Source organism: Mugil cephalus, chromosome 12, assembly GCF_022458985.1.
Source record: "Mugil cephalus isolate CIBA_MC_2020 chromosome 12, CIBA_Mcephalus_1.1, whole genome shotgun sequence".
In the NCBI taxonomy this organism is placed as follows: Eukaryota; Metazoa; Chordata; class Actinopteri; order Mugiliformes; family Mugilidae; genus Mugil; species Mugil cephalus.
This window is the reverse complement of record NC_061781.1, coordinates 1,410,381-1,427,169: the sequence shown is the minus strand read 5'-3', so window position 1 is coordinate 1,427,169 and position 16,789 is coordinate 1,410,381. Positions and strand designations below refer to the sequence as shown.

General features: G+C 41.3%; 2 protein-coding genes across 4 annotated transcripts; one reads left to right on the top strand and one right to left on the bottom strand.

The window, feature by feature from the left end:
- Positions 1 to 1,410: 1,410 nt before the first annotated feature.
- tbccd1 (TBCC domain containing 1) lies at positions 1,411 to 7,858 on the bottom strand. 3 transcript variants are annotated; one of them, XM_047600998.1, is made up of 9 exons: positions 7,720 to 7,858; positions 5,852 to 5,916; positions 5,498 to 5,764; positions 5,067 to 5,225; positions 4,830 to 4,946; positions 4,127 to 4,376; positions 3,857 to 4,043; positions 2,922 to 3,455; positions 1,411 to 2,635 (listed from the first exon to the last, which is right to left on the bottom strand). In XM_047600998.1, the coding sequence occupies exons 2-9, from the start codon at positions 5,912 to 5,914 to the stop codon at positions 2,437 to 2,439; spliced, it is 1,776 nt and encodes a 591-aa protein (XP_047456954.1). In that variant the 5' UTR covers positions 5,915 to 5,916; positions 7,720 to 7,858; the 3' UTR covers positions 1,411 to 2,436. The 3 variants fall into 3 exon arrangements, with proteins under 3 accessions (XP_047456954.1, XP_047456953.1, XP_047456952.1); XM_047600997.1 differs by lacking the exon at positions 7,720 to 7,858 and adding an exon at positions 6,836 to 7,032; XM_047600996.1 differs by lacking the exon at positions 7,720 to 7,858 and adding an exon at positions 6,081 to 6,141.
- Positions 7,238 to 14,341, top strand: dnajb11 (DnaJ heat shock protein family (Hsp40) member B11). Its single transcript, XM_047600999.1, has 10 exons — positions 7,238 to 7,421; positions 7,747 to 7,903; positions 8,803 to 8,900; positions 9,116 to 9,248; positions 9,371 to 9,513; positions 9,691 to 9,773; positions 9,856 to 9,913; positions 10,016 to 10,127; positions 10,651 to 10,810; positions 13,412 to 14,341. The coding sequence occupies exons 1-10, from the start codon at positions 7,348 to 7,350 to the stop codon at positions 13,474 to 13,476; spliced, it is 1,083 nt and encodes a 360-aa protein (XP_047456955.1). The 5' UTR covers positions 7,238 to 7,347; the 3' UTR covers positions 13,477 to 14,341.
- Positions 14,342 to 16,789: the final 2,448 nt, after the last annotated feature.

The window sequence follows — 16,789 nt, the reverse complement described above, 5'->3', positions numbered from 1 at the left end:
ACTTACAAAAAAGAATTTCAACCATATGTGTCCTGAAGTTCTGAAGCTCAGTGTGGTTGTCGCCATCTTAGCAGTGTCCGACTCCTCACAGCTGATTCAAAAAATACTTTTGAGAGTGAATGGAATCTAAAGACAGCTATCAACATGTTAGGACACTCAAAGCAGCCCCACCCTTGTAATTTATTCGGGTGAATTTTATAACAAAAAAGTAGAGTTGTCCTAAATGGAAAAATAGCCCTAGAACCCAAAACAGTTTTAATACCACCTTGTAAATGTTTATTTCAGTGGGGTTTTTTTGTTTGTTTGTTTTCAAATATGTTTGTTGTTTTCAAAATGGAAAACAACGGATCTTTTTAAACATGTCTCCCCTGTCGTCATTATGCAGTCTGAGTCTCTCCAGGTGAAGCATATTTGCCAATTCTCTGAACCACAGATCATATGCGGGTGCAATGTCTGACCTCCATGTCTGGTTAGAAGGTGGAAGGTTAACTTCTTTGCGAATCACAGTTCCAAATAGGATAGCCTTTTTTTCATATTTACTGGCAAAAGGGGTAGTTGCCCCAAGAATGATTACAAGTGGATCTCGCTCCCAACATTTCCCGTAAGCCATAGAGAAGTATTTCAGCTTTATGTTGGACATTTTAAGGTCAAGGGCAGTGGTTCCCAACCTGGGAAAAAAGGTTGGGAACCACTGCTCTGACCTACAACAATGCAGAATGCATTAATTCTTGTATTCTCCTTATATATTCAGATGTGAATGAAACAATTATGATCATTTTAGCCGTGACCATTTGCGTGACTGATGAGCGCTACGTGATGCGAAATAATGTTTGCAAATGCAAAAAAAAAGGAGTGCTGCCTTGGAGAACTTTTGTGTGCCCACCAATATCAAAATCAAACCTACTCCTTTGGTATGGCTACTGTTACTCTTCTGCCCATCATCACATAAAGTCCCACCCCAAACGATCTGCCCAGCAGATCTTTGCCGAATCAATTCCCAACAGAACTCCAGAACAACTTTATCTCATAATATATTTGAATATTTGAAGTTCAGGCTAGTTTCCAGGCTAATTTGAAGGTTTATTACCACTGAAAACCTGTAAACATACAGTAGTTGGCATTAAAACTCAATGTGATTCTTCAAAAATGGGAAAAAAAAGACTGAGAGTTGACAAGTGTGGGCTCTGGCCATTGCTAACTGTCTCGCACCCATGCTACATCTACAAAGGTTTTTAACATTTATATGGAAATGGACCTCCACAACCCAGGAAGAGTAACATGGAAAGTCAGGACTGGGCAGACCAATCACAAGGTTAGATGAATGATGAGAACATGAAGGATCAGTTTGGAGAGACAACTTTTTGTCACTAAAAATGTGTGCGCGAGGAAACAAATTCGCAGTGAACTTCATTGTTTTTAGTCAAAACATTTATTATTTTCCATTTTAACAATCAAACTTCATTTTGTGCTCAGATTAACAGGAATGTTAGGATTTTTTACAGTGTAAATACTTTTACAGTACTATTTTAAAGTCCACATTCATCCTGCAAAAAAAAAAATAAATAAAAAATCAATGCTGCCTTGAAGACGTACAGCAGCTCAGTTGTTTGTAATGTTGTGGAACATGTTGTAATGCAAATGTGCAAAGAGGAAGCAGACAGCCTGAAGTACACTTGAAGGTAATTAAATACTAAAACTTGTTCGGGAGGCAAAAAATATATATGTAATAATAATACCAATACAAAAAAAAAAAACACGTTTAGAAACTGGCACGTCAGTTAAAAGTCCAGAATGAATCCGAAAGCAACGTCAGGTACGAGCACCAGCGCCGACTTATTCTGTGTTTGAATGACGTCATCACACATAAATTACTTTAATGCCCCTTCCTTTACCTCCATGATGGAACCCTTGATAGATATTAACAATGTTTATTAATGTTACTTAGTAATGTTTTATTATGACCTGAGCTTCAGTAACATGTCCTCTACACCTAAAGTGCTAAATTTACTTGTTATTCTCCATCTTTAAACGTACATCCGCTTCATTTACTGGAATATTTTACATAAAGGATCATGAATCAAATCCCTTAAATGTCTCAGACTGTGTTTTGTTTCCACAAGTCTCCACTTCTCTCTTCAAAATGAAAAATGTTGACATATCATTGTTCCTTTTTTTCACTCGCTACCTGTTTACGTCCCTTTTCAAAGCCTACACCTGCGCCACCTGTGTTTATTGAACTGCACAGTGACACTTGAGTATGTTGCTCTACAACATGCCAATCCACTCCTTGTTTACCTTAGACGTAGGAAGAACTCAGCTGCCTGTTTTTAAGAAGAACTGTAAAGCCTGACCTAACTTTAAGTTGCTCTAAAAGCTGGCTGAGCAAACTTTAACAACTTTACAGAAAGTCTAGTTCAATCATCCTGACCCAACAGCTCAACAGGCCATAGGTGACTGACCCACCACCCGTCCAGCCCTAACATGCTTGGTGTTGTTAACTTGGACGCTGTCTGTCACCTCCACGGAGGCGATCGTCTGTGGAATCAAGCTGTCAAGTTCCTGCCTATGTCCTGTTTCCAGGAGCCATTCGTGGAACTTGAGCTCCACCAACTCCTGGAACTGACGCTTCTGCTCCCTACAGAGAACAAGGGAAGATTAAAGGAACGAAATCAGCAACAAACTGACTGAGATTGGTGTTACAACTCTTTATCAGGGGTAATAGGATGGGTTTGCTGTGCTGTCAGGGTCAGGCAGAGTGTGGAGCCCCTCAAGCAATGTTTTCTGACCCCAAAGCCATCACTAAAGTCCATCACATCATGTCAGCAGCATCGTATTGATTTATGCGACGGGTCAGTGAGTTAATGAAATAATAATACATTTCATATGCATATGTAAATGGCAGATTATTAATGACCACTCACTTGTTCAGCCGGGCCTCCATCACAGTCTTCTGCCAGTTCTGGATCCGCTTCTGTTTTTCATCTAGCGCTGCCTGGTATGGAGGGGGAAGTCCACCAGGCACCTCACAGGTGTCTCCCTCCATCTGGAAAGGCACCACCAGGGTGTGAAACTCTGATGGAGGCAGCAGGCGATAGCAGGCGGCAGGGTCTGAGATGGCCGATGCATTGAGAGAGGGGTTGGCAAGGCCTTCGGTGCCCAGAAGCAATGGCTGGTCCCAGGCGTTGGGGACGACCGCCAGCCCCACAGTGGCCATGTGATCCTCCAGGGATGGGTAGAAGGTGTGGAAGGGAGCCAGGGTGACGTCTGTGTTTCCAGGCAGGAGCAGAGGGCGAGTGGGTGTCAGGATGTGGAGGGTGCAGCGCGACGAGGCGCCGATAGCGATCCTGCCAGCAACACACACCACCCGTACGTTCTGGCAGCCGTGGATGTGGACGCTGGTCTCAACAGGACCAAGTACCAGCGTGCTGTCACGACATTTGTCCACACTGACGGAGCTAGAAAAAAACATGGACAATGAACCCCGCAAAGCCCAGTAACACAATTAATATTGATTAGGGATGTCCCGGCCTACTTTTTTACTTTCACAATCTGATACTGATGTTTTAATATTGAGTCCTGATCTGATCCTAAATTTACTAAAGTTGTCCTATTGTCAACTATTTACTAAATGATGTCTGGCTAACATGTTTAGTCTCGTGATTTTGGTTCTTCTTCTTCTACTTTGATATTTGGGAGCTTTGACGCTAGTCAACTGCTACTAATATAGAAGAGGAAGAAGACGTTTTGACACTACAAAGATGTTCTGGTATATGTCTGATATATATAACTACAAAAGATCATTTTAAAACTGCCTGGATGGACCCTGATACTGATCCCTAATATTAATGAGCTTTACCGGAGAGGTGACAGAAGGTATATGAAGGCATCGGAGCATCTGTGGATTTTGATGTTGGCGCCCGTCAGCTTGTCTGATGTTTTAGCCAGAGTCTGTTTGAAGACTTGGGACATCAGCACCATCTTACTGCCGGGAGGAGCCATGTGAGTGTTCCTAGCTATCTTGGCTCTCTTCATGGCACCTTCCACTAGAATGCACAAGAAGCAAAGAGATCTAGAGAAAGGTACAGAAACATGACAAAATAGTACAAGCTACAGTATTTTAGGTCACCTTGTTGAGCCCAGGCCAGTTTCTTGCCTGAGCGGAGGCAGGCGGTGAACCCAAAGGGATTGAGAGTGAGGCAGTGTTGGAGGCAGGTGTGGAGCTTGTGCAGAGGGAAGGAGCGGCTCAGTGTGGAGTAGCCAGCTTGTGTTTGGAGTGGACCTTTGGTCAGCAGCCAGTGGACGGGCTGAACGGCTTTACCTGGACAAACTGAGCCCTCCAGCAGAAAGTCGAGGCTCTGCACCACTTCCAGAGATATCTGAAAAACATGGCAGCAAAATAAGCTCCAGAGCATCAGCAGTAACTGATTTAGCCACATCACAGTGGAAACAACCTCTGAATACAACACATACTTCTAACAATGTTAGATTACCTTTTAAGCCATGTTCGCAAAATTATTTAAAGATCCAGAGCAGAGAAAAATAAAGTTACATTTTAATTCCTCCTTTAGCTGTGTTTCATCTCTACCAGTTGCTGAAATAAAAGTTGCTTTTTTAGTAAAACCAGATTCCTGCTGTGGTTCAGATCAAAGCTTTGAACGTGGTGAACTGAAACAGTAAAATTGCACCCAGCAACTCAACAATTTGGTAAAAAATCTCTTCTCTCTATAAACCAGAGGAGAGCTATAAATCCATGTGATAATTGTCTATAGCCTTAAACTATATATTACTGATATAACATAAAGCTACATATGTGTTAAACGTGCACAGACCTGACCGTCTCTGAGGGCCTGTCCGGACTGAGACAGCTGGCCCGGCTCCACCAGGAGCTCCAGAATCTCCATTAAATGGCTTTGCACAAATGACAAGTGGGCCTGGTCATCCCAGTTCTGATCAACAAAAGCAGAATATCAGCAGCATGACACAAAGAGGTGACAATAATATTTGCGATTTTCAACAGGTAATGACAGCGTAAACTAATGTTTTCTGTAATTTCAGAGAAAGAGGACCTTTATCTGAGAGCTTGTCTTGGCCTCACGGTCTGACGGTGAGGGTGAGCGAGTTCGATGGCTCGGCCATTCTTCTCCAATCAGAGATGTACGCAGAGACACGCGGTTCAGCTGCTGGATGTAGAGGAAGAGGAGGAACTGTAGTGTGTCCACAGACAACTGGAAAATGAAGGAGACAAAGAAAGACATCAACATCAAGCTCATCTTTGAGTCTGAGGCCTTGGTCAAACCTCCCACAAACATCCAACTTGAGTGATCTGATCCCAAGTAGCTTAAAGTCCGGGTGTGAACTAGGATGAAATATTACTGTTATTAACAGATATTAATGTGAGGTCTGAAAGAGACCTGAGCGCAGAATTAAAACAACATTAACCTCTGAACACCCCTGATATAAAATGTTAATGTGTTTTGTTTTGTTTTTTGTTTTTAACCTTGCTCCTCTGTTGGTCCAGCTCACTTTTGGAGGAACACTGTGAAAGACACTCGGCCCACTCCAGCCTCTTCTCTGGAGTGTGTCCTATCAAAAGGTCAAAGGTCTCGAAGTAGAGCCATGCAAGGTCTTCTGGAAGCTGTAGCTTTCCACAGGCGATATGTCTCCACATTGGCCAGCCCAGGACAGGGAAGCAGCCGTCCCGGGTCCGCACGTAGACTGCCATCTTCCGAAGGTAATGCAGGCTGAGCTTGGAGGATGGAGACACCTGCAATAATATTAACTACAGTCATTTTTGTGCAATCACTAAATGTCATCATTTCATTGAATGGAGAGAAGAGAAGAGTATATTTACCTGCAGGGCACCTAGTAAGAAGGGCTCCATACGAGGCCATATGCTCAAGCTGTCTGCCTCCATGACTGAAGAAGAATCACAAATGCACATTTTAAAACACAGATATTGGTCTCTCACAAAACACAGAGGGCGAGCTATAAAATCCAGCAGTAATCTCACATATTCATTTCTTTGAGTGTTCAATGTAAATAAGGGCACTCAAAGAATTAATTAAATATGTCTGTCATACATCTCATCTCATCTTCTCCTACTCCTTATCCTCACTAGGGTTGCAGGGGTTGCTGGAGCTTATCCCAGCTGGCATCGGGTGAGAGACGGGGTACACCCTGGACAGGTCACCAGCCTATCACAGGGCTAGAAAAGAGTTCTTATAGAAAAGAGTCAGAATACTCAGTGGATCTCCATTCAGGGTCCATGCTAACCTCTGATGATCAGTGTACATAAAGATGAGACCAGAGCAGCTGCAATTTGCCTGTTTATACAACTGCACAGCTATAATTGTGTTTTGTAGTTTTGCATCACCTTCAACTCAATAAATATTGCACTATTACACTACTTTTACTCATACATGTATTTCAATTCTTAACATTTTATGCTCACTGCATTTCATTAGCTTGTTTGTCCGTGGCACTCTGAACAACAATAATATAATGAATCTCATCCAATCATTGAAAAGATGTCAATAATGCGTCGTACACTAAACAAGGCGACACATCTCTCCTATAACGCTCCCATGACAACAAATCCTGCCGTCAACACATGCACTCATATCATTACACCAAGCTAACAAAACCAAACAGGATCTAAACACGGGCCTAAAGTTAACCCTGTCCACAGCAAATAAACAAACACGCATTTCTAGTTGTGTCGCTGGGAAAAAACCCCGCAGGGTGACAGGAGGAAAAGGAGTTGTCTTTTCAAAGTTCACAAACTGCTAACTTAGCTACCTATCACTAGCAAAGCTAATCAGGCTCTCGCGCTTACTTTCGGGCTTCGTCCTCGTCCAGGTAGGGGGTTGTTCTGTCTGGATCAGGTTTCCGCACGGGATCGACTAATCAAGACCTTATGGGTGACAGTACAGCAGTACAGATACGGTGGTTGAGGAGGCAGTTTGTTGTCAGTGTGGGACACACATCTGCCGTGCTTCCTATTTGGCGCCCTCCTCTCCAGTGTCATCTGTTGCGCGCAGCTGTCGGGGACGCGCTTTAGACTGTGACCCAGTTTTAAGAAATTAAACTAAATGTTTTCTCTGTAGTTTATTCACATTTTAATGTTAAACGCATCCAATTAAAGTGTGAAAAATAGATATAATCTGTCTAAATTCAATTTAAGAGGTGTTTATTTAACTGTGGGCGGAGTTTATGTGGTTGCGTCACACCAAAGGGGGCGTGGCTTTCTCTGACAGGAGGAAGAAGGCTTGTGGCTGGCAGAGGGGACCCAAGCTTCAAAAGCCGGCTGGTTCTGTATTTCGCTACCTCCGTTAAACCCCGGGATCCATGGCTGCTAAAGGGATGAATCTCTGCAACGTGTGTTGTCTGCTTCTTTACGCAGTCACGGCGGTGCTGGCTGGGTAAGTCGCTTGTGCTGCAGACAGCGGTGAAACAGCATCGCCAGCTGGTGGTACACATGTTTCATTGTGATTGGTCTAAGACTTGCATGTGTGGACTGGACTGACACACGGAGCTAACTTCTTAATAAATGTTTTACAGTTTTCTAATTAACCGTTTACGTTCACTTATCTCCACTGAAAGTCGTAACGTCGTGTTTTGAACGACTATCTAGCTCAGTTAGCACAAAGCTAGCTCAGATAGCTCAGAGCTAGCTTAGTTAGCTTGGAGCTAACCGGCTCGATGTCCTCTATAACTTACCTCCTCCCCTCTCTGGCTCCCTTGTAGGCGAGATTTCTATAAGATCTTGGGGGTGAGTAAGAGTGCCTCCATCAGGGACATTAAGAAGGCCTACAGAAAGCTGGCTCTGCAGTTACACCCCGACAGAAACCAGGACGACCCGAAAGCTCAAGACAAATTTGCAGACTTGGGGGCAGCTTATGAGGTAGGTCTGCAGCTATAGTTGTGTTCCTGATGTCTGTGTTATCTCTAATTTTAAAAATATACCTGCTGACGCACGATCAGTAAATTCTATTTAAGGTTCTATATGTGTATTTTGTACCCGGAAGCGCCCGAGGCTTTAATAATACAAAAAGTCTTTCAAACGGCTGTTATTTGGTTGTCGTTGGAAACGCTGCGCGCTCTCTGATTGGTCCATTAGACTGTGTGGCTGCATCTGATTGGCTGTTGCTTGGCACAGCTGGCATTCTGAAAACCCCAGACGTGGATGTTCACATCCAGATAAGAGTCCCAGGTGCTTCCGTGTCATTCTACTAAAAAAAAAAAAAAGTGACTTTAAGTGCTTATTAGCAGTGTACATTAGAATGTGGTGGTCAGTTTTTAACTCAAAACTTGATTGCTTTAATTGATTACAGTTAGCATCAGCACTGATTCGACATATACATTAAGGCTTAAATTTCCTTTTTGGAGGCTTTGGATTGTAGAACTGGTGAATTGACACATGGTCCTATTATTTTTGACATTTTAATCCAAATAATAGAAACATTTTAGTTGTTCAATTTACTTCAGTTTAACAGCACCACACACTCCTTCCTCAAAAATTATCCTCTACTCAAATCACCACCTTTCTGACTCCATTTCTACATCAACTCAACATAAGAACAGAACAGTCATGAAGTGTACCTAATAAAGTGGCAAAGGAGTGTAGATCAGTCGCAACATTTTTGGTTGTTGTTTTCTTAGTGATTAATTATTTGTGTTTCAACAGTACAGACTTGAAAGATATTTCATTTGCTGACTTTTTTTTTTGTGTGTGTCCATCGACTGGTGCCAAACCAGCGACTGTAGATTTTCTGGCTGACAGGTTGTTGTGTTTGTTCGCAGGTCCTCTCTGATGAAGAGAAAAGGAAGCAGTACGATGCATATGGAGAAGATGGACTCAAAGAAGGTCACCACAGCTCTCACAATGACATCTTCTCCAGGTCGGTTTCACGGCCTCGGGTGTTTTGACTCAAATGACTGTTTCACCCAAAAGACAACACTTTTGGAGGATTTTGTTGCGTTTTTAAACTGTCCATTTATGGAACCGACAAGTTGAACATGTTCTTCTGGAATATTTTCACAAGACCTGCTCCAAGAAAATTCACCTGTCCTCTAAAATTGTTCTCTGATGCTTTTCGTTCCTCTGTCCCGGCAGCTTCTTTGGCGACTTTGGGTTCATGTTTGGAGGAAACCGGCAGCAGCAGGACAGAAACATCCCACGAGGGAACGACATAATACTAGATCTGGAGGTCACACTCGAAGAGGTGTACTCTGGGAACTTTGTGGAGGTCAGCTCTCTAAATTGACATTTTTCTGATTTCACATCCTCAAGCTGCAGATTTCGCAGATTAGCCAGAATAGCTCTCCACCAATTAATTCATTTTTTTGGGAAACTGCTTTGTGGTGCCAGGTTGTTAGGAACAAGCCTGTAGCCAAAGAAGCTCCTGGTAAGAGGAAGTGTAACTGTAGACAGGAGATGAGGACAACACAGCTTGGACCAGGACGCTTCCAGATGACTCAGGAGATGGTGTGCGACGAATGCCCCAATGTCAAGTAAGTCGGTTCTCGTAGTAAAAAAAAAAAGGCCTAATCATTTTTCTGGTAAAGAAAATTAGCCATGCACACGGTGATCATAAATAACTTTTATAACAGTTTAATTCTTCATGGATTTATTGCATTAGAGAATTAAAGTGGTGTAAGTATTATGTTCTCTGTGTTGTTTTCTAACAGACTAGTAAATGAAGAGAGGACCTTGGAGGTAGAGATAGAACAGGGAGTGAGAGACGAGATGGAGTATCCCTTCATTGGAGAGGGTGAGTTTTCTCAGACTTAGTTCAACATTTTTTTTTAAATTTAGTTTCTGTGCATTTCCTGACGTCTCACTCATGTCTTCAGGGGAACCTCACATCGACGGCGAACCTGGAGATCTACGATTCCGCATCAAAGTGTTGAAGTACGAGATAAAAAAAGAAATACAAAGCTTTAAAACACTTAATATCAAGGGAATTCATTGAGATAAGGTGATAACGGGATGCTGGGCGCTTTTCTGTTTTAGACATCCTGTCTTTGAACGCAGAGGCGACGACCTGTACACAAACGTCACCATCTCTCTGGTTGAGGCTCTGGTTGGCTTTGAGATGGACATTGAACATTTGGATGGACACAAGGTTTGGTATCCAGTTGTTTAAAGCAAAAAAAAAAAACAAGATTTTAGCATTCAAGTTAATCAAATTTTAAAAATCCAATCGATTCATTGCTCTTTCATTAATCTAGGCATTATCTCACTAGAAATCTGGTTTCACAAAACAAACCTTATAAGATTAACATTCATCAACTTGTGATGAAGATCCAAAACTTGACAGAAGCTCCAACTCTGAGAGCAGCGTCAGACTTGAAAGATGATTGAATTAAAGAAGTATGACGACAGAGAAGAGCAGGACGAAAGCAAAGACATTAGAAAGATCAGGAACTAGAGGAGAAACAGTACAGAGATGTGACAATCCTCTAGAACCAAAGACAACACAATCTCTATCTCTAAATAAATTGATCTTTAATTTAAATTGAACTGACTCACCTGATACCAAGCCCTTAATTGAACTTGAAATACCTAAAAATGCACAAACCAGCTGAGGCTGTTTATTTTTTTTATATTGGTAAAGCAAATCATGTGACTGATATCTGTCTTTGCAGGTCCATATTGTGAGAGATAAGATCACTAAGCCCGGCGCTCGAATGTGGAAGAAAGGAGAAGGTCTGCCAAACTTTGATAACATCAATATCCGAGGGTCCCTCATCATCACCTTTGATGTGGAGTTTCCCCAGACACAGCTGGACGACCAACAGAAAGATGGTGAGAATAAGGCTGTAGGAAAGTGGGTCTGGCTTCCAGGTTAAATCTCAGCACAAATTCTTGAAAAAGTTGCTAATTTTGGCTTCTTTTTTTTGTGTATCATTTCAACACTTCTATTACAGTAATTTTCCACTATTTCTGCATACGAATAAAACTAAGCCTGAAAGACAGAGAGAACCCAGTCAGACACATGAAAGAGAAATATTATACAGTGGTTTTAGTTTTTTGGGGAAAATACATCAGAATTCCAAATCAGTGAGTTCTTAAAGTAAGTAAAACACTGTTTTCAGTACCTGCTGTGACTTCCTTGTGCAGCATTAACATTAAATACATGTTTCTGGTAACTTCTGATCAGTGGTTTACAGCATCGTAGAGGAAGTTTAGCTCATTCTTCAGAAGAGAACCACTTCAGGTGGGTTTCAACTGATGCTTCAGGCCCTTCCACAACATGTCTGTTGGATTAAGATCGGGACTTGGACTTGGCCGTCCCTAAACACCTTCATCATCACATCATCTTGCTGTTCTTTAACTTTTCATTTGTAAAAATGAATGGCTTGTGTTCTTGGGCTTGTTGTCTTCCTGCATGACCAAGTTTCTTTTCACATTCAGCTCATGGACAGATGTCCTGACATTTTATTGAGTTCACTGGTAGAATTCATTAATGATTACAAGCCATCCTAGTCCAAATGCAGCAATGGGTCAAAATCAGGACATTACCATCCCCATAATTCATGGAGGGATGAGGCTCTGATGCTGGAATACAGTGTTCGTTCATCTCCAAACATGCCACCTCCCATTTAAACCAAACTAGCCTACTTCACATGCTGTTGATTTCTTTTAACTAAACGGAAACGAACGACACCCAAGTCTCACATTGAATGGAAATGCTTCTGAGCAGATGGACTCTAATTTGGCCTTGACATTAACTTGTAATCCTGGAGGGGCACCTCACTGATATGCAGTGGCAGCTGGTGGCGAAATTTGGTGAGTGGGCTAACAAACGCCTAATACTGATTAAATAGTTAACACAGCAGCAAAAGGAACATCACCTACAATACACACAGTTACATCAATTACAGGTACAATTACAGGTGTTCTACATCAGTGGTTCTCAACTGGTCTGGCTTCAAGACCCTTTAATCACCCCTTAATGACAAGTTGTGACCCAAGTCAACGTAAATGTTCAACTTCTCAAATTTATTGAATGAAAAGATTGTGTAGTTTGAAGCTGAGGCAGTAGAATATAATATCACAGTATGAAAACACAAAAGAACTAATGTAATGATAAACCAAAATGAATGAAATGAAGTGGTGATGCTAGAGAGGGAACTATCCCCTTAATTAGCTGCAAGTGTTGTTCTCTTCAGTCACTTCTTCAAGCATTAATCAGAAGGCTGACATGACAGTTTCAATAACAGTCATTTTTAACGGACTCAGTTGGTGTTTTCAAGCAAAATATGTGAAATAAAAAAAGTGCAACTTCTGGGAAATATTAACAAAACAATTAAGTAACTTTAATTATATAGCTTTAGCTAAAAATCTTCACTTACTGAAACTACTGAAAATCTACTTTCGAGTCTAAAGATCCTCAACAGGACTTTAATCTCAACATCCCGTCACTAACCACTGTACATTTTGTAATGCTGAATCAGCATTATCATGGATATGAACATGTACAGCTTAACGCCGTTTCCGATGTGATTTGCACTGCATCTATATTTTCTAATTTTAATAATCTAATTCCGACACATGTTTCATATCCACAATTCCTTGTTGAGTCCATGCCGTATCTCCTCCAAAAAGCAGGCATGGAAAACAGAAAAGTGAAGTCTTGGCTACACTTGCCATTAGCCAGTCATTTCTTTCAAACCAAGAAACACGAAACCTCCGTAATTTTGAGTTATTTGAACATCGTTTGGTCAATGTGATCCAAATGTCTTAACAACTTTTCCTCCAAAGACATAGATTAGAAATGAAGTAATCCACCTCGTTGCTAATGCCATCATAGCTGAACTTCTTCTGCCTCCTTCGACTCTGGCACCAGCAGCACTTTTGACCAATGACCAGTCGCCTGAGGGCTGACTGGATTTAGCCTAAATGATCAGTGAATGACCGGGGTGTGACATGACACCTGTCAATCACTTACAAGAATTAAATAATTAAGCGGACCAAGGGGTGCTGGGGCTGTAAAAAAAATCAATGTTTTTCTTTTGACTTTTTGGTGCTGTTGCTACCCTTGGTTTCACCGAAACGTAAAACAATCTGTTGTAAGTTATTATTAAATAAATATTATCTCATCTTTTTTTGTGTTAGCTTGGGAGTCCTTAGCCCTGTTAGTCCATTTAGTCCAGCCATCCCTGCTGATCTGTAATTCTGGCTCAATTTCCTGAATACAAATGCACAAATATAATATTTTTGGTTCTGCTTGTCTAGTCTCAGAACTTGAATATGTATTGTTTTGAGTCACCTAAATAAAAATAAGAAGAATACTAAAGTGTGCCTAAAAACTTAACTGTACAAACCATGATCAACAGTTAAATCGGTATCCATTATGATGTGATGTATTTTTTTTATTTAATTTTTTTTTTTATGCGTTTTCAGGTATTCGGGGTCTCCTGAAGCAGAGCTCCGTACAGAAGGTTTACAACGGACTACAGGGATATTAACTCACCGAAGCAACACAGCCTGGACTGACTTATAAGCCACACAAATACAAAACACGTTCAATCAATGGGAGCTCGCTCCGTGATCCTGGCCAGCGTGTATTTATTATTTTCAGATCGTTCTCAGGATGGCTTGAATCCAACTAGTTTTTACTATTACGGTTCCATATCTTGTCAACTGTTTTATTTCAAGCATATAAACTAATGTCGAACTCTGGTTTCCTGGTTTCTGTCCAATCATTATGTCATACAGTTAGGTTTAAATATTTAAGTTCACCATCACTACATACTGATGTGTCTACCACTGACTGTCCTGTTCTGGAGAAGACACTCTCCACTGACTACATCAGCTGAACAACAAGAATCTACTGTTGAACAATGATACAATGATAAATCATTTGTTTTTCCTTTTTAGATTTTTTTTTTTCTCTAATGTTAAGCATTTGAGCTCTGTACCTGTGTTTGCTCTGGTCAGATTCCTCTTCAACAATACTTTGTAAATAGGGAAGAACAAAGCTAATTGTTTGCATTTTAGTTTTCCTAATTTATGTCTTATTTGCATTTGACACAACCTCCATTCTCACTGTGATGAGAGTTGACCTCTTAAATTGAACAGTGAAGGTTTTTTGTTTGGATTCTACACAGCGTGCACGTCCTCCAGTGCCACTATACAATTATCTCTCAGACACTTTTGACTAATAAGGGATTTCACACCATCATTTATAGGCGTCCCTGCTTGTTTCTGGTTTATAATGCTGCCTCCCGGTTTTACAATGTGTTGTGGCCTTGTATGTGAATTTGGCCATTTTATTTCTTCTAGGGGATTGTGTACTTTTGACTGATGAATAAAGATTTCTACAAATTGTGATTGGATGTCATACCCCAAAGTCACCACTAGATGATAGCAGAGTGTATTTGATGGCCATAAAATAAAGCGACCCACTAATCTTCTGTAGGGAAGAAGCTTTCATATAGGAGAAGGCAGCTGACTGAACAAGACAAAGTATTTTGAGATGATTTATTATACATTAGGGGATTTTTCTGATGGAATAACTATTAATCAATCCATGCCAAGATTTGCTAAACTAAGGCTTTACAAGGGTTATCTTTATATTTTATGAAAAAAATAAAACCTATAAAAATTGTCAGAGAGTTTGCAATTTTAGAAACTTTAAAAACTCAAGAAGTGAGGTTGGGAAACCACATCTGAGACTCCTGTACCATCAGCACAGATTCCCCTCAAGGCTATGTCCTGTCACCTCTGCTCTTCTCACTACAACAACAGCTCCAACCTCCAGTCATGAGCCTGTCAAGCTCCTGAAGTTTGCAGATGACACCTCCCTCATCTGGCTCATCTCTCTTGAGTGTGTTTATGTTTACGATTGAATTTATTTTATATTCAACAAACATAAAGGCAAATGTTGCAGATCCTGTCCCATCACTACATGTTCATTTCTAGTTCATTCTATCAGTGTCACTGATCTTGTCAAAGCTCAGACTGCCTTGAGTCATCTCCTTCCGTTGGCATCTTGTTGGACTAGACCAACCTGCAGCCATGGAGATCAACTATTAGAAATTAACAACTTCCCATATTTCAGGTCGACTAATGGGGTGAAAGTCGAGTTGACGTCGACAGCCAGATGTCAGCTGTTCCCCAGTATCTCTTCAATCTGTGCCTCAGCATAGAGAGGGTACCACTGCTCTGGAGGATCTCCTGCTGTGTTCCTGTGCCCAAGAAGTCGTCTCCATCTAGCCTCAGTGAATACTGTCCAGTTGTCCTCTCATCTCATGTGATGAAGGTGCTGGAGAGGCTGTTGTTGGCCCACCTGAGGTCACAGGGGAGATTGTCTTTAGACCCCCTACATTTTGCCTACCAGCTGAGTCTGTGAGTGAATGATGCTGTCATCTATTTGCTACAGCAAGCTCACTCACATCTGGATGGTGGTAGGGACTCTGTGAGAATCACATTCTTTGATTTCTCCAGTGCCTTCAACACCATCCAGCCTTTGTTGCGCCCACTGTATCCTGGATCACTGACTACCTGATAGACAGTTCATTTGTTTGGGTCGTATGCTGTCTGATGTGGTGGTGAGTTGTGTGGGAGTACAGGGCACTGTGATTTCTTTGTTCACCTTATACATCACTGACTATCAGCACAACTCATGTCACTTTCAGAAATTTTTTGATGACTCTGTAGCTGTTGGGTGTATAAGCAGATAAGACAGATTTGTGGGGAGGGCTGGAAGGAATCACCTGCTGCTTAACGTGGACAAAACCTAAGAGATGATTCTGATGATTTCAGGAGGAAAGAACAGCTTATAGATACAGATACCTGGGAGTGACCATCAACAACAGACTGAACTGGAGGACCAACAGTACAGCTGTGTACAAGAAAGGCTGCAGCAGATTCTACTCCCTGAGGAAGCTGAGGTCCTTCAATGCATGTAGCAAGATGCTGCAAATCTCTGTTGTGGCTTGCACCCTCTTTTCTGCCTTGGTCTGCTGGGGGAGCAGCATTGCAGCCAGTGGCACCAACAGACTGAATAAACTGATCAGGAAGGCTGGCTATGTCACTGACTGCAGACAGGAAACGTTTGAATCAGTGGTGGAGTGGAGAACTCTGAACAAACTGTTACCAATCAGAGTGTGTCTCCAATGGAGCACCTTCTCCAGAAGGCTCAGACAACTTTGTTGTCTCAAGGAAATTTTTTCCTACCTCAAACCATCAGCTTGTACAACTGCTTATTTATGTATGGCAGATCATATTGGACTTATTGTTACATTTTACACATGGTTGTTCGGTTGTGAATTAATGTCATTACAATTTCTTTCTTAATATTAAATTATTGTAATTATCTTGTAAATATTGTGTATATAGATTTTTGTTTTTCGATTTTATTTTTGTTTTTGTTTGATTTTAATTATTATTGTGTATTTCATTTTTTTGTTAAAAAATATGTACAGTATGATATGCCTGTACACTGCTGACTTTAAACACTAGTAGTCTAAACCATTTCTCAGGTGGCAAACAAGTACAAACACTGTGGTGAGATGGAGCAACATTTCATGGCTGACGATAGAGATGATCAGTCTTAATTAGTGGCAACCACAGTGAAACATAAGTATGGAATTAATGGACTTCACCCTGACCAAGGAGAAGCGGCAACTCTGTGGAGAAGGAATTATCAGGAGAAACACAACTCAAAGAAGAAGATGACTAAAGAAGACCAAAAGACTTTCAGAGACAAAGACCTTTGTACAGACTGTAGAAGAAAGTCTCCTTGGTTCTTCTTCTTTGAGGTGTGTTTGGGCTCAT